At 37.1% G+C, this 18,327-nt stretch overlaps 1 protein-coding gene across 10 annotated transcripts in view; it reads right to left on the bottom strand.

The window, feature by feature from the left end:
* Positions 1–18,327, bottom strand: part of MYO6 (myosin VI) — a 109,179-nt gene that overhangs the window by 39,824 nt on the left and 51,028 nt on the right. For all 10 annotated transcript variants that reach the window (XM_027768235.1, XM_006168327.1, XM_027768242.1 and 7 more), the window contains exons 12-19: positions 17,038–17,195; positions 15,524–15,615; positions 12,604–12,676; positions 9,426–9,553; positions 7,355–7,450; positions 6,898–7,071; positions 3,277–3,315; positions 1,008–1,101 (exon numbers count right to left, since the gene is read on the bottom strand). In XM_027768235.1, the coding sequence (XP_027624036.1) occupies positions 1,008–1,101; positions 3,277–3,315; positions 6,898–7,071; positions 7,355–7,450; positions 9,426–9,553; positions 12,604–12,676; positions 15,524–15,615; positions 17,038–17,195 (854 nt within the window). The remainder of the gene's footprint in view (positions 1–1,007; positions 1,102–3,276; positions 3,316–6,897; positions 7,072–7,354; positions 7,451–9,425; positions 9,554–12,603; positions 12,677–15,523; positions 15,616–17,037; positions 17,196–18,327) is intronic.

The following is an 18,327-nucleotide window of genomic DNA, read 5'->3' as shown; positions in this document are numbered from 1 at the left end:
CAGGAGAAAAACAGTGAGGAAAAAGATAGGGAGGTAGTTTGAAAGGAGCATGGGTCAGAGATAAAATATTCAATATGTTTAAATGAAAATGGGAGAGATCCAACTCAAAGAGAAAGGTTCGATAGATAAAATAATAAAGACTCAAGAGAAAGTAGGAAGGGATGGATTTCAAGGAACTGTATGCTTCAAGCAGGAAAAGAGGCAATTTCTGCTTTCCTAACAGGTAGGAAAGTTATGCAGGTAGGTAGAGGTGCAAAGGGCTTCACACCAGCCAGGTGAAACTTTAGATTTTTTAGTAATGAGGTCAGATTGTCTACTAGGTGAACAGGATGGGTGTGACTATTCTCCATGGAGAAACTAAACATGCTAACCAAGAAAAGTTGGCACGGCAGGTTTGAGAGCCCTTTAAAGGTCTGTGATCATGAATTTAATAGGTGCCAACTTGCCTTGCCTACATAGACAAGGAGAAAGGACAGAATCAAGAACATTAACAGTTATGGAGACCCAAGTGTATCACTGGAGAGTGTCTATAAATTTTACTTCAAAGTTTTATTTCACAATGAGCTATACCCCATTGTTGCACAAATAATTTGCCACCCATACTTTTCTAGTAATTAAAGGAAACATAAAAATCTTACTGCACTTAAGAATAATCAGAATAGGGGCCAGCATATGCCATAGCAATTAAGTCACTGGCCCCACATGGCTGACCTCACTTTGAGTCCTGGACTTGGTGGTTTGAAACTCATGCCAGGGGCATGTGTGTGTGCGCCCAAGATCCTGGGAGGAGAATTGAGGTGTGGCCATCCCTTCTGGGGGGACTTCTCACTTTCCATTTCACTCTGTGTCTCTCTGGCGAATACATGAGCCATAAGACAAGTCTGCAAAAAATTATTTTAAATAATAAAAATAATAGTGAAGTATTTGAAAACACTGAACCTAGTAAATTATATCTGAGTTATAACTAATGATGCACACAGACATAGATTAGGAAAATACGGAAATACCTGAACATTGAAGCTGTGACAGAATTTGAGCACCTTCAAAGTGGTGGCTTGTCATCTTTAAATTAGGTTTGATACAACGAATAAAGCTTGCTCCCTAGGAGAACAAATGCTATTTTTGAGACAATACAAATAGCATCCTTATTTTTCTATTTCTATGAATACCCACAACTTTCAAAGCATATCAACATTATCACGTGGAAAATTTTAAGTAACCATCAAGAGACTTTAAAATATATTAGTATACTTCTATAATTTAAAGCTCAGAGTGACTGTTACCATTATATATTTACAATCTTAGGGAATTATCACATTTTAGGTTTTAATTCCAAAGATTATGAAAAAGAAAAGTCTCTCATTGTAAAATAGTTAAAAATCTTTAAACAATAATTTTGCAGGATGACATACATATGGTTTTATTATTCATGTAAATGTATTTATATGTTAACTTTCTATGATTTAAATAAAAACTACCCTATGACAAAAGAAGTAAAAAAAAAAAAATTATGCCCCTTTAAAATTTAGACAAAAGTGTTTAAAAGAAAGAAAAAGAAATCTTTTCAATCATTCTATTTGAAAACATACAATAGGTTTAAAAAGCTACACCATTATTACACATTTCAACATTTTGCTCGGTAAGCAATATATTTAGAAGTTTATATTAAGGTATTTGTTGGAAATCAGTTATCAGATTATGCTGAATAAAGCAGAAAGAAGACTGATTATGTACACAGCGAAACGACTGAGTACAAAGCTCATATACTAGATATCTAAATAACCGCTTCTCTTCAGAGTCGGCACCTCGGCACCTCGCAAAACTGAATAGTTATTTCAACAATGATGCTCATTACAAATACTTTTAGAACACATTTTAGAAATGCCTTCTCTATAAATAACAAAAGCAACCTTGTTATTTTAGAGTAGCACACTATTTGAGAGGGGAAAAAATGTTCTTAGACTTGGTTTTTAAAAATGTTTGGCCCTTAGGAGATAAATATTTACAACTAATACTGGTATTCAGAGCCAGCTCTGTGACCTAGTGTTTAAGGAAGCCAGGTCCCACATGTACGGCTGACTGCGCAGTTCAAATCCCCAGCTGCAGAAGTGAAGAACACACTGGTACATGTACATGCATGCCCAAAGTTCTGTCAGGATGGAGAGATGGAAGAGGGACTGTGCATGGCTACACCCCACAGTGCTTTTTCACTCCTTTTCTCTTCCTGTCTCTCTTTTTCCAGTGAGTACATGTACTCTCTGGCAAATTTTTTAAGAAAAGAAAGATATTTAAAAGATTTTTTAAAGGCTCTAAAAGTACATATACTTTAAAAATACTCTAAAGATCTTCTAAAGGTATTTTTGAAAGGCTCTAACCTGACAATAAGTTAAGCAATAATAGCATTGACAGAATAATTGCTGGACTTTATAAAAACTATTTGAAAAGAAAGAGTACTCCCTTGAGTTCTATGAATTTGTATAAAAATGTTTCACTTTGGAATTGTGCTCCATTTATGTAATCCACATGTTAAATTCCTTCCTATAGTGATTTTCTTATTTCTCATTTTTAAAAAAAGTCACTAAAATGTTGAGTTAAAAGGGGGTGTCTTGGTCCAGCACATGACATGGACGTGACATGGAAGTTAAGTCACTGGATACCACATGGCCAACTCCAAGTTTCAAGTCCTGGATCCACCAACTTGAAAATCATATTTTTCACATGTGCATATATGCCCCAAAACTTAAGGAGACAGGAAGAGAAGAAATTTCAGCATGGCCATCCCCAAAAAAGTGATTTCTGTTCTCTCTTTCTCTCTCTCTGGCAAACACATACACCCTAGAATGGGGAAAATAGGCTTCTAATAAATTTTATCTCTATAATGGGGCATAAATATATTATATTCTTTTTTTTCCACATGAACATTCCCATATCTGAAGAATGCTACAAGAGCAATATATAATTTAATTATATGCCTTATCTTCAAAACAAAATAAAAAAGACATGTTCCTCCATATTTAGTAATTATTTTCACCTTCCTAAAGCTACTTAATTTAATAGCATTCAGAGTTCTATATGTTTATAAAATAATTTGACTTCACAAACATATTTGACCTTTCTTCATAACAAATCTAATCAAATATAATAAAATTTATTTTTTAAATGAATTTATATTTCTAATTATTCCAGTGTTACTGTATTTACTTGGGTAATTATTAATAACAGTTTTAGAGGACCACTGCTGGTTCCAAAACCTGTTTTCTTTACATGTGTACTCACAGTACTTCGAAGTTTATCCAGGAGCAAATTTAGCTGTGTCTGCGAAGAAAAGGAAATAAGTTTGTTATTTCTAAAAGCCAATGTACACAAGTCTTGAGTTAATATTTGCTCTCCAATATTAAAATAACATGCAATAAATGCACATATAACACATCACAAGTTAATACTCTTTTAACAGACAGCATCATGCAAAATGGCTAATGTAATATCAAGGACAATAATTTACTTACACAAAACTTGCATAATTAAAAGACTGAAAATTAGCAATACTAAAAAAAAAAAAATACAAACACATTTGCAGGTAGGATGAATGAGGAAAGTGTATAGGCAATAAAGGAAGCAACGAAACGCTGGGGATGCACCCAACAGGAGTTCAACAGTGCATAATCTGAATATGTGGCACAGTAGGTGTAGTCTGTCACACGGCATCAAGAATGGAATAATGTACAAAATATACACAAATGGTATATGTTGTGATTATTTATGCAATTTAGCCTAAACAAAATTGTCCTGCCTATCTACAGAAATTTTCTTTAGTATTTTAAATATTTTACATTTCAACTATCTTTCTAAACTTGGACAATTTTCTATAAAATACCTGGACATAAATACTATGTTTTCCTGTTTTTATAATACTGATTATAATGTACTCTGATTAAGTATATTAAAATCATTTATTTCCTTTAATGTGATGCAAAGTAAATTAATTGGTAAAATCTTTCTAGTTAGATTTTATACAAAGATTATATTACTTACAAAAGGCAAATTAAGATGTCAAGTCTCAAATTCACATAATGTATTTATTATGGCTATAATTAATAATATGTATACTTTACTAAATGTTTTTCATGAGTCAGGTATCACCCGAAAGTTTTTTATTTTTCTTTTTTTTTTTTTTGGAGAGCTTTTTGCTAGGGCGTTGTGCGCTCGCCAGATAGAGAGACAGAGAGACAGAAAGAGAGAAATCACTCCCCAGGAGGGATGGCCACGCCACAATCCCTTTTCCTCCATTCTCCTCTTGGGATCTTGGGCACGCACACACACGCGCCCAGCGTGAGTTTAAGCCACCGGGTCCAGGACTCGAACCACGGCTGACTATGTGAGAGTCCAGTGACATAGCCATTACGTTAACTGCTGGTCCCTCACCTGAAAGTTTTTAAAGGGCATCACCATGTTTAATCCTAATTAAGCACAATATAACAATCTTACTGAAGGATATTTATTAGCTTCATTTTATATGTGAAGACACTGAGGTTCAGGAAGAGAAATAACTTGGCCAGGACCATGGAGCCAATAACGGCAAAGCCATGATTCTGACACAGGCTTGTCAAATTTCATTCTCCTCTCCATGACATTATAGTATACTTTACATTGTCAAAGCTCAAATTATTAAAATGCAAAGAATTTGTTACTGGGTTAAATAAATTCAGTCATAACCTATTTTATCTGGTTAAACTGAAATCAACCTGGACCACCATACAACTGAAAAGCAAGTATAAAAGCCTCGGATTCAGAAAGAAAGTAACTGTCACAAAGCCCATGTCTCTGAAGCCACAGACTAAGCAGTGTTCTACCAAAAACTGGAGAAAAAGTCAGAAGACTAGAAACAGCAAAAATAAAGCCATAAGAGTTACAAAAAGAAAGCACTAAGTTGATTACCAAAGAGCAGCCGCAATCAAGCTCAGTAAAGCATATGGGTCAACAGTCTCATGTAACTCATGCTTTATTCATACTTGTTTTTATTTTAAAGGATACAAATATCCATATTTATATAGAATAAAATTTCAATCCAAAAGGATTTCTAAAACATTAACAGTAAAAGGGTTATGTTCAATAACTTGAAAAGGTTGCTTTTCAGTGGAAATTTTTGGGTCCCAATGATGTGGGGTAAACTGAAATAATACTGAAAATGGCAGCCCTGTCTTGAGTTTAATGAGCTATTCTATTTAAGATGAATATTAATAGTAATTAATATTTCATTTCAAAATATCTGTGAAAATGGGAAATATTATCAATATCCCTTCTAGTTTCAGCAGTTGTTTAACATAAAAATATACTTTATGGTATATAAGAGGATCTTCAAAAGCTCATGGAAATGCATATTACTGAAAAAAACTACAAAATTATGGGAAAAAATTTTGCAATAAAATAAACTCTAACTTTCCATGAACTTTTTGGAGTCCCCTTGTATAAGCAGTTATAAGGTATTTCAATTCTCAGTATAAAAGATTATTTACTCCAAAGAAGAACTGTGCTTTTGCTTTTTGTTTTTGCATTTATATTATCTAAAATTTCATATATGTCCTTACTAGTAATTCTATTATGACAATAGGAAAATACATAATGATATGCATTTCATATAGGCTAATATACTATTTTTAAGCTGTCCCTTAATTCAGGATTGAAGAATATTCAAATAATGTGAAAAAAAATTGTTCACAGAGAAAAATCAGGAATTCATAATTAAGTAATATAATAAAATTCAAGACTTTTGTTACAGTTACCTGAAAATGTATTATGAGTATGTTCCCATATTTATGTTTAAGTTTTAAAAAAATCCTCTAAACATAATGCTATCAAGTTATTTATTTAGAGCCTGTTGCAATCCAAAAGAGATTTAATGGGGCTTATACTATCAGTTAATACTGTAGTGAATATGATCCTAATTAAATCATTTTTAATATTTAAAGTGCATCGAAAGAAAGGTATGTGTAGAGTTTTATTGTAAGTCTAATAACAATACTTTGTGAATGCATAAGGGAGGAATTAATTCTGTTTCTTTGCTCTATATATTGGTTTTCTTTTTTAAACTTAGCACATGAAAGTTTTTAAATCATTTTCTCTGTACCATCTACTCAACAAGTAGAACCAATTCGTAGTGTTTCATTTCTAAGACACACCTTGTGACAACTGCTTGTAAGACCAAGAATTCTGATTCAAAATTAATAAAACAATTGGCAATATTCTTCAAATGTAATATGAACAATTTGAAGAGTTTGCCACACCTGAGCATTTATCTTTTAGAGAAGTTACTAAAAGCTTTAGTCAAACTTTAGTGTAATATGCACACCCATAATGCCACTTTGAGAGAAAACACATTGAAAATAAATTACGAACTGAACCATTAACCTGAGAAAGGCTCTTTTGAACATGGCAGCCACGCTATAGATAGGAGTCCATGAAGGCGGTCATTTACCTGAAGCCCCTGGCTGTGCCTGCTTTTCCTCTCTCAACTCAACTAGTCCTTTCTAGCCATCCCGAGCTGGACTACACCAGCTAAAACAAAACTGCTGAATGAGGAAGGAAACAGAAAACACATGGGAAAGAGAAGGTTTGAAGGTCAACCAGACAGTATGCAGAAGCAAGAACTTTAGGAGAGGCAATCAGATATGTTAAGCACCAAGGAAGAACACATTCAGAAAATTACAAGCATTTCTGTATGTTCAATTATAGGCTGACATTATGATATTTTATATACAAATATCGACAATGCAGGGTCTGCTCTTGAACTTCACTTACAAGAGTTCTGACAGTGATCTACATTAGCCACTTTGGAATATAAAACTATTTTATTTTTAATACAGTAAAAACAGTGTCATATAATTTATTTAACACGAATACCTTAAACTTGTTTCCCACGCTGATGAAGCTAAGTTTTCCTGCTTTCTGTTTAGTATCTTTGTTATTATTTGTGGATGATTCAAATAATTCCCGTATAAATTTATCCCTGGATTCACATATTAAGGATTCAAGAGACATGTGTAAAGCATCATTATTTTTCTCCACAAACTGGGTCTGAAACATCAAATGGGAAAGTGTCAGTCCATCTTTTGATAATATCCCTTCACACAGCCATGTCCAACAGAACATGCTATAAAGACAGAAAAGTTCTATCCAATATACCATCCAACAATGTCGCCACTAGTAAGTGTGGATAGTGAGTGCCTGAAATATGGCTAATTTACTGAAGAACTGAAGTTTTAATTTAAAACTTAAATTGCCGCATATGATAGAGGCTACCATACTGTAGCAGAGCTTCCGCACCCAATGGTTTTCTCCTTGTAAATGTTCTACTCACTGTCTCATAGCACACTGCCCCTGCGAAATGCCTAATAATGAAGCCTTCATCATCTCTGATGTTCCTATGAACTGCCAGCTTAGACTTCCTGGGAATCTGAAAAGCAATGCGCACAGGAGTTATTATCAAAAACATCTTACATAATATTGCTTTAGAAAACTTTTAAGATGCAAAATACTTAAAACTGTAAAGGCGATTTTTATACTTTTCACAATTATACTGCTTTTTAAACATCTTGTATGCCTTAACAGTTACCAGTAAAAGCTAGCAAACATCTGGCTATATTATCTTAGGAAAAGAAATAGGTGTAAGGCAAACACACACACAGACACATACACTCACTCACTCGCTATTCAGAAGCACAAACAACAGAAACAAACTCCACGTTACACAAAAGATCTCTAAGTCAATGGAGCAGGTGGTTGTGGAATTCCAGTCCCTCGAGCTCAACACAATTATTCTAGCTTTTCAAATAAGTCTATTTAATCAATTTACCATTGATTTTGTTAATGAGACATGGAAACAGAATTACTCGTTACCATTCACTTACTCTCCTGAAAACACTAAAACAATAGGGGACCAGCAGTTAGCATAATGGCTATGTCACTGGACTCCCACTTAATCCACCGGCTTAAACTCACGCCGGGTGCATGTGCATGCGTGCCCAAGATCCCAAGAGGAGAATGGAGGAGAAGGGATCACGGCGTGGCCATCCCCTCTGGGGGGTTATTTCTCACTTTCTTTCTCTCTGTCTCTCTCTCTCTGGTGAGCGCATGCGCCCTATAGCAAAAACCTCTCCAAAAAAAAAGAAAACACTAAAGCAATGATTGTTATGCTACATTACAATCTCAAAATAACACATATAGTATGAGAGACCTTTCTCTGTTACTTCCCTAATTCTACTAAGCTACTCTAGGCAGGTTTTTTCTTTTATTCTGTTTCTTTTTTTTTCCTATTTTGTGTTGTTATTATTGTTATCCGTAAGGTGAGGCAGAAATTAACATCCATATTTCTCTGTGCTAGCCAGGCTGGTTGAGAGACAAGCTGGCTTGTATCACCTCAGTCAAGTGAAAAAACAAACAGGCTTAGGTGATGACAGGAAACACAACAAACAGACAGTCCAGCCACATGGAGAGCTGCTCTACCTTTCCCTGGCACAGGAATCAAGCACAGTTCTATGACTCAACAGCAGTTCCAGAACCAGGTCTTTGGCCCTATTAGAAGCACACCTCTCACTTGCTTCTTCTGTATCCTGTGTCCAATTTTTTCCTTTTATTCCACATAGTCTTCCAATCTCTCCTTCTGACTGTATTTTCCATTCAAAACTCCCCAGGAAAGAGGATCAAATAAGTTGCTGGGGACCAGCAGATGACATAGCAGTTACATCACTGGACTCCCACATGACTGGCTGCAGTCCAATCTTTGACCTGGTGGCTTCAAACTCATGCCAGGAGCTTGTGCACGCATGCCCAAGATCCCGAGAGGAGAATGGTGGAGAAGGGACTGCAGTGTGGTCACCCCCCTGGGGTGATGTCTTGCTTTCCGTCTGTCTGTCTCTGTCTTTGTGGTGAGTGCATACTCTCTATAGCAAAAATCTCTCAACAACAAAAATAATAATAATGAGTTGGCTAATCACTATGTATTATGATTTGCTTCCACTGGTCAGAATTCTAAGCCTACAACCTTCACTCCTGGTTTTACACATGTGCAGAAAGATGGCTGCTTGCGACTCTAGGTGCTGACCTTAGAACATGATCAAGGTTACCTGCTACAAAACAACGCACAGGAGAACATGCAGACAGCAGGCAAATTTCATTGTACAGCTCAGATAGGTGCAAGTACTAGAAAATATGTTTCCAGAGTAAAGGGCTTTGATTACATAGATCATTATCATTAAGTAAATAAATAAATAAATGCCCATCTACAGAAGATGCTGTGCTAGATATAAAATAGTTACTTTAACCCCTACATAACTCATGGTTTTAGTTATCCAATAATATCTAATAACTAGTGCATCATTTTACAGATTTCTCTTCCTGCCCTACTCTTAATTTGGGAAGAGCATACTCACGGTGAGTCGGAAGTGATCCTTGTGCTTCTGGTGAACTGCAGCTGTAAAGTGTTGATCACTTGGCTGGGGGAGGCGATTTTCTTCATCCAAAATATCCAGTATGCCCACTAATTTTGCTTCAATTAAATCTATTTTTAAAATATCAAAATAGTCATAAGTTATAAACATTTTGAAGTTATGTAAATAATTTACTGATCACAAAATTTTAACCACTGATCAGAAACAACATAATAGATGAGTCTATGAAATCTCAAAGGCTACATAGAGCAGATGGATTTTTATTTCAAATCTGACCATGTATTAGAAACTAAACTCATATATTTAATGTAGGTTTTAGAAAACAATTCAATAAAGAAAGTGACTAATGTAATAACCATTCCATTTGTAAACGAGAGTAAGAGGCTAAAGAACCAAAAATTCTCCTTTTTCAGATGACACTTATATTCAAAATGAAGTAAAACCACAGAATCGTTTGCATGCATGCATGGCTTTTAAACACTACTTCTGGAAACTGATTTAAATGCTCTTCAGCAAACATATTTTTATGCTCCTACCATTTCTACTGAAATCAAGATTCTAACTGCATTGGTCAGAAAAATGCTGCTTTTCGGGCCATCAGTGGTGGTAAAGAAGGGGCACGGTGCACTAAGCTGTAAGTGAGAGTATGTACAAGGATGTGGAGACGGCATGAATGATAACTACAGGGCAGGAATTCAGCCAAGAGAGCAAATCACAAAGGCACAAAGGGGAGAAAGGATGCAGTGTGTTCAGCGAATGCTGAGTGGACCAGGTAGACTGTGAAAGTGCTTTGAGAAGTTACACTAATGTAAAGTAATAATAATATTATTATACTATTTTTATTATTATTCTTTAATTTGACTGAGGGGAGTGAGAAAGCAAGCCACCAGGTCCAGGACTCAAACCCACAGTCAGCCATGTGGAAGTCTGACACCCCAACCACTAATACCACCTGCCAGTCCATGTATTATACTAGCTTGATCTGAGGTGGCATGAGTTACTGACTGGATTTGCAAATGGGTTTTCCGAAACAAGGCTTGCCCAACATTTGATTTTAGAGTTGGGGTGAGAAAGAAAAAGAAGACTGAGAGTTAGCTGAGAACTACAGGGAAAGGTTTTCTTACTGCTAAGACAGGGAAAACAGTCACTGTTCTGCTGCACGGTATTATCTGGAGCATGCCACATGAAACTCCTGAAGCCAGCCTACAGCCAGAGGGCACTGTCAATACACAGACAGAAACAGCACCAGAGAACAGCAGAAAAGCAGAGCCAAACCCTGACCAGCTTCCCCTCGAGCCTGGCCTACCTAAGAATGTCCTCCCGTAAGATGACAAAGCCATTTTCTGTCTAAGCAATTCTGTTTCCCCCTTAACTGATTCGCCTTAGCTACTTTAGTAGGAAATCCACTGTCACAATAAATAGATTTAGAAAAAACTTTCAAGAAAGCTGAATTGGATTCTTTGCTAGGAAAAATAATAACCTCTAAGTCATATTAGAGAAATAAATTTCTCGCAAATACCAGTTTCAGGCCAGCCCCATAGCCCAGAGGTTACAAGAGCAGGAACCCAAATGGCTAACTGCAGTCTGAATCCCAGCCTGAGCAGCTTGGAAGGCATACTGATATGTGCTTGTGTACATGCCCCAAATCCCAACAGGCTAGAGAAACACAGAAGAAAGGATTATAGCGTGACCTCACCCCAAGGGATGTGGGGGTGCTTTGTCCCTCCCTCTCTGTCTGTCTGTCTGTCTCTCTCTCTGACAAGTGCATGTGCCCTCTGGCAATTAAAAAAAAAAAATCATAGTTTCAAGTCCCCTAACTAGCAATGTCAACCACAGCACACAGAAAAGTTACTAGTAAGGCCGATTCTGGCTAGGGAGTTAGGCAGACTAAGTAATAGAAGATGAGGGAACAAAGACTGAGAGAGGGAAAAAGGACGTGAAACCAGTCAACCCACTTTAACTTAATTTAACTTAATGGAAGTCACATTCTTCTCTCCCTTTGTCCCTCAGGCCAAAACTAGCATTGTAACCCTAAGGAACACAAAGAAACAACTGGGAGTCAGAGACACAAGGCAAGACAACTCCTAAGTTTGACATTTTAAATATCTAGGTCTACTGGAAACTATAAGCCAGTAAGCTTGACTACATGAAAACTGCTGCCCAAAAAGATAATCAAAGCCAAGAGGGCCACCATTAGGGCCAAAGGACAGCCATACCATGAGCCTAAATGATATAAGAATTCTTGTGACCATGAACCACTACTTCATTGTAAAAGCCTTATAAAAACTGTGGGAGGTAGGAGACAGGAACGTAAGATTATAGCTGGGGTACACGCCCAAGGTGAAATCACAGGACAGCTAAGTTTGGGGATGAAGGCACAATAGCTCAACTGTCACTGAACTGTTTGCTCACAGAGACAGCCTGCAGAAGTGGCTTAATGACTGACCTAAGACAAAACCCTTTTTTCTTGGTGCCACGGCATTCCAGAAAGAAAGTAATGGTCTTTTATGGCCCAAAGCTTTCAGGCAAAGAGAGTCTCCTGACCTTTGTACCCACTTCAAAATTAAAAGAGTAACTGGACATGGGCCAGCAGGTGGCATGGTGATTAGGGTGGCTGGACTCCCACATGGCTGCCCATGGATCAAGTCTCAGACCTGGTAGCTTGTTTTCCTTCTCTCTTTCTCTCTCTCTGGTCAACATCAAAAAAAATCAAAAATAAAATAATGACAATGAATAAAAGTTCAAAATAAAATAATAAAAAATGTCTTTAAAATGCCCATTTTAATTAATTTATTAAAAGAGAGAGAGAATAACTGGACTCATCTAGAAAGTGACCCCCCACCATGAGAACACACATACAAGAGGACAAGCAGGGACAAAGCTCTCTGACCCAGATAAGCCCCCCTACCCCTGCCTCAGTTCCCCACTGGTAATCCACTCAGGACCCACTCTTTGCTTGGGGTCTCTGCTCTACCTCCTCTCTCTTAATAAACTCTGCTGACTCACCTGCCTGTGTCTCTAATTCTTCATGAGCTGCGGAGAAGAACCCGTGCTCTGCTACAGGTGCTGGGCCTGACAACCTCTACACCCCGCGTTCCCTGCATCATGAGTGACATATTCACTGCAGTTTTCCCAAAGGCAGAGTGAAAAATATACATACCTATACAGTCCTGATTATCCACATAATGTACTTCATTAACACCCAAACCTTCTTTTTGATAGAGTTCTTGTTCCTAAAAATGAAATAATCATCATAATACACATGGAAATACTGTGTGTTATGAAATGGATTCAGTGTTTTGTGCCATTTCTGATAGATAACATTTATTAACTGGAATAGAAAGACTTGTAACAACTAGTATAACCCTAAATGTTTTTTCCCAAAGACAGAGCAAATTTTGAACATCTGCAGACAGACACTAAAATCAAAGGAACAGCAATTAACTGCAAATAAACTCTAATATTTACACAGTGATAAAATATATAAGAGGTTTGTATATTTGAAAGAAATAAATGTAACATGGAAAAATAATAAAGAAATCAAAGTTAAATCCCTAGATGCAAATCTAGTATCATCTTCAAAACTGTTTTTTAAGGATTTTATCATAAATAAGTAATCTATAAAGTGAGTTTAAGTTAATAAGACTTAACATTTTATTTCCTGCATGTCATCCTACCAGCTATACCAGAAAAGGTTTCTAACATTCTAGAAGGCACAGTCCACTCAAACCCAATCTGAATTTGAAATGCACATTTATTTTAAAGAAATGAAAAATCATGACACTACCTTCTAAGTTTCTATTTCTTCTTCCTGAGTTAGTGTAGAATGGAAAGATTAGAGTGTGTTAAATGAAAGGCATATATATAAAACTTCACAGGGGAAATGAAAGAAGTAATGAGGTTGGATGAAACATTTTCAGAGAAACTATCTTACTGATAAGCACTGATTTTACCTGTTCGTTTATGCCCAAATTGGTTTAACTATAATATATAAGTCAAATGTACAAAATACACAAGAACATACAAAAGCTGGAATGGGCATGGAAGTCCATAAAGACAGGCACAATAAAAACGTAAAAAAAATAAAATATATATATATATGGGATGGAAATAGAAAAAAAAGTGTTGCACGTTTCATCCCAGATATGGTGAAAGACAAAGAATAGCCGTGCTGTGATCAGCAGATGGTGTCATGGTTATGTCACTGGATCCCATGGCCAACCATGGTTTGAATCCTAGACCCAGTGGCTTGAAACTTATGCCAGGCACGTGTGCCCAAAATCCTGACAGGGCAGGAGAATGAAGGACAAGGGACTGCAGCATGGCCATCCCCCTGGAGGGGTGATTTCTTGCTTTCTATCTCTCTGTCTTTCTGGTGAATGCATGTGCCTTACAGCAAATCTCTCTCTCAAAAAAAAAAAAAAAAAAAAAAAATATCCATGCTGATATGAAGAAAAGCATCGTGCTGTGGGCCAGCAATCAGGACTATGGGGAAGAGGGACTCAGATCCGCATATGTCACTGAAATTCTAGTTGGAAACAAATTGGTTTCTCCATTTGTAAAATAAAAAGTTGAACTAGATGATCTCTTAAGTCCCATCAGTTCTATTATTTCATTCAGTAAAACATCTATCAAATAGTACAAAGGAAAATAAAGTCAAGGATATTGGTAGAAAATACTGGAGATTTCAAATTTAAGAGAAAAAATGAGTCTAATCACACACACTGACTGACCAAAACAACCTTAACTTACTCTGCACTCTAAAGAAATATAAGGTAGGGACCAGCAGATGGCATAATGTGCTGGACTCCCACATAGTCGACTGTGGTTCGAGTCCTAGACCTGGTAACTAAAAACTCACTGCCAGGTGCATGTGTGTGCATGCCCAAGATCCCAAGCGGAGAATGGAGGAGTTGGGACTGCAGTGTGGTCAACCCCCCTGGGCCGTGATTTCTCACTTTCTGTCTCTCTCTGTCTCTCCCGCAAGTCTATACACACTATAGCAAAAATCTTTCCCCCGATAAAGAATTATAAGATAACTTTCTTAAATTTGGTATTCTGAGTGTCTGCCATGGTTATAGTTATTATGAGCAGTGGCAGAAAGTTCCTGACTGTATCAGACATGGTGCTTGAAGGCACCACTCGTGGGCAGCTGACAGCCCATGGGTAGCAGGAAAGGAACTGACCAGAGGCGTTCCAGAGAAAAGCTCCACCAAATCTCATGACCTGATGGCTAATGATATCTGGATAATGATTAGTCCCTCAAAGGTCCATGTGTTAGAATCTGACACCCCATGGAAAGTCACTGGGAAGAGTGAGAGGTCTAATGAGTGGTATTTGGATCACGAGGCACCACCTTCTTAAATGTCCTGGTGCTCTCACAAGACAGTGAGAGCAAGGAGTCAGTTCCCACTACAGTGGGTTGTCACAGAAGTGAAGACCTCAGGCTCTTTCTCCAGGCACACACCTGTCTTCCTCTCTGTGTCTCAGTCATGCTGTGATGCAGCGCCAGAGTCTGGCCTGATGCCAGACCTCCACTTCCGGACTTTCAAGTCACCAGAACCGTGAGCCGAAATGAACCTTACTCTTTCTAAATCCCCCAGTCTCAGATATTTCTGCTTAGCCACACCGTAATGGACTAAGACAGCAGCTTTGCTGCTTTAAACAGAAAAGCAAGCAGGCAGCAAGGCAGGCAGAAGCAGAGAGACTTCAAGGAAGGGCAGGGCATACCAAGGTCAGGAAGGCGAGTAGAAAGTTGTTGGGCAGTGTCAAAAGGAAAGACAACAGAATTAGAAAAAGGAACAAACAGAACTTCATGTCTAGTAAAAGTCACTGGAAGAAAAAACAGATGTCCACTTCTGAGCAGGCATCTATTAGTTTCTATGAGGTCCCTAAGCTTCAGCTACACAGTGAGCACTTCTGTTGTGCCTGAGCCCCTGGGGCTCCTGCTGGGCTTCCCTGGCTCCCTGTCCCACCTCACATTATGTGCATCAATCAAGGTGACTGCAGTAGCTCTCTACTCCTTGAAACTCAAAATAGCTTTATCAGACATCTTAAATTTAACTTATAATGACAATTACCTCCTTCAGAATCCTCTCATTAAAAAACTGCTGAAGTTTTTCATTGCAATAGTTGATGCAGAATTGTTCAAAACTGTTATGTTCAAAGTACTCTGGAAACATAAAACCAGAACCAAGGGCCATCATCACTTCAATTTCATATAAATTTATCTGAGAATAACATGTTATTATACCGAGGGCTTAATTACAAATTAGAGTAAAAAATACATGCAATTGTTACATGCACCCCACATGCTCTTATGTCAAAACTCATATTTTATTAGGCATGAGAAGAAGTATTACAAATACCCTGCTTCAACAGACAAAAGGCGCTTGTCAGATGGGATACATGTTATACTAGTAAGAGATACAAAATATAAGTCACTTGTATCTTAAGTTTTTAAAACACGGGTGATAAAGCAATGTCAATTATAGCACAAACATGATTAAAATGCAAGTGCTATAGAAGATTTATTTTCTACATAATCTATAAAATTACATTTAACAAAAAACTATTCATTTCTAAAATTAAGGCACTGTATTCTATGACGTCTAAGACCCATGTAGCTCTAAAACGTTACGATCCTCTGTATATCCTGTTATGCTAAAAACCAGGGTAAGGTAAGGAACAAATGTCTTAATACTGTGAAAAAGGGAAGTTGGTGATGGGTGTTCCTCTAGCTTTGAACAAAAGGTAAATTTATCATAAATTTTAAAATGCACATCACATGACATCAAAAACAAAACTCTGTCCTTTTCAAAATGTAAACACTTACATTCCTTTGGCAAAGGCAATGAAAGCACAAAGGAGGATGATGCCGCTCCTTCAGAGCCAGAAGGAACACCCGCATCGATAAACCCAAACAGGAAACCCACCAAGTTTACTTTAAGGTTTTTACCACAGTCACTTCGAACAGAGCGGTACTCAGATATTTCATTCTGGATTGAACAGTTCCAAAGGTGTTCTCAAGTCTTACACTTTAATTCATTTGATGGAAAACTAATTGGAAAGAACTACTTGTTGACCATTAATGCTAGCAATAAATTTTTATGCATAATAGTATGTTTGAACTGTTAGGCCAACCTACACCTGGCTCTACAGGTGAGTCAACAGTTTTAGTGACTGTATTATTTTCATTCGGTTAGTGACCTTACTACCTCTCTTAGTAGCACTCAAGAGTTTACCTTTATCCAGTATAGAGAGTATAAGAGTACAGAGTATTGGTTCATCTGAAAAGTCGTGACATATTTTTTCATGTTTTTCTATGCAAAAATGCGTTATGACTTTTCCAACAATCCAATAATTTAAATTGTGTTTTAACTTTAACATTAGTGTGACTAAAAATACACCCCTAGTTTTTACATTAAAAAGAAAAAGCATTAGCTTCCTATTTAAGTCATCTGATAAAATGCAAGAAAGACATGTAACAGAAAACACATCAAGTGAGAGGAATTACAAGAAAGAGGGTTTTTTTTTTTATATTTAAGATATGTAAAAGAACTCTAAATATAAACCTAAAAGAAATAATACTTACCAAAACCAGCAATATCAAGGACTCCAATAAAATAGGATGATGTTTCAAAAGGAAAACACTGATTTACTCTATTGACCACATGATCAAAAAGATGGCTATACACGGTCTTCGCCAAAGCATCACGAGCATTGTTTGCTTGCTCCACTTTCAGGGGTACCCTGTAGAAGAAGACTATACCAGTGAAAATTCTCCATGGTAATACACTGCAACAACTGCCAGATACCAAGGTCAAAGTGCACTGTGAAGAGGAGAGTAAACAGTTACCAAGGGTGAGCATGACAACAGACACATAAATGAGACTAAGGAGAAAGCTGTAAGAACTAAAGATACCATCTAAAATTAGATCAAAAGTCTTTACTGGATAAAAGAACTTCAGGCTAAAAAAAGCATCTTAACCTTAATTTATACTTTACATGCTGAATATATAAAAATTCATTCAGAGGGGGACTGACAGGGATGTAGTGGTTGAGGCGCTGGACTCCCACATGGCTAACTATGGTTCAAGTCCCAGACCCAGTGGCTTGAAACTCATGCCAGGTATGTGTGCACGTGTGCCCAAAATCCTAAGAAGAAAATGGAGGAGAAGAGACTGTGGCATGGCCATTCCCCCGAAAGCAGGGTGATTTCTCACTTTCTCTCTCTATCTCTGTCTCTCCTGAGGGCACACACACCCTATAGCAAAAATCTCACTTAAAAAAAAAAAAAAAAACAGGGGACCAGCATATGGTGCAAAGGTTATATTGCTGGACTCCCTCATATTCAACAGCAGTCTGAGACCTGGACCTGTCAGCTTAAAACTCATTCCGGGTACATGTGCGTACATGCCCAAAATCCTGAGAGGAGAACAGAAGAGAAGAGATTGAAGCATGGCCATCCCCCCAGGGGATGATTTCTCACTTTATGTCTCTCTGTCTCTTTGTGACTCTCCAGCAAGCACACACACCCTATAGCAAAAAAAAAAAAAAAAAAAACCTCAAAAAAATTTTATTGAGAGAAATAATCTTCCATTTGATTTTCCTTAAATGCTAAATAAATTGTTTTTAATTCAGGACAACCTTGAAGTTTGCTAACTTATTCACATGGTTTAGAGGAAAAAAGTTTACATCTTAAAATGTGAACTGTGGAACTCTGAATATCATTAATAACTATGGTATAATAGTGTTAGAAGCTGTGATACAAACACATAGCCATTGCCCTTCATTCTTTCTGATGAAGAAAACTGACATAAAAAAGAGCTCTGAAGAGCATGCTGAATGCTGTCATAAAGATAAGCATAGGGATGGGACCAGC

This window comes from Tupaia chinensis, unplaced genomic scaffold (assembly GCF_000334495.1).
Source record: "Tupaia chinensis unplaced genomic scaffold, TupChi_1.0 Scaffold145685_1, whole genome shotgun sequence".
In the NCBI taxonomy this organism is placed as follows: Eukaryota; Metazoa; Chordata; class Mammalia; order Scandentia; family Tupaiidae; genus Tupaia; species Tupaia belangeri.
Note: the sequence above shows the minus strand (reverse complement) of the source record. Positions and strands in the feature narration are given on the sequence as shown.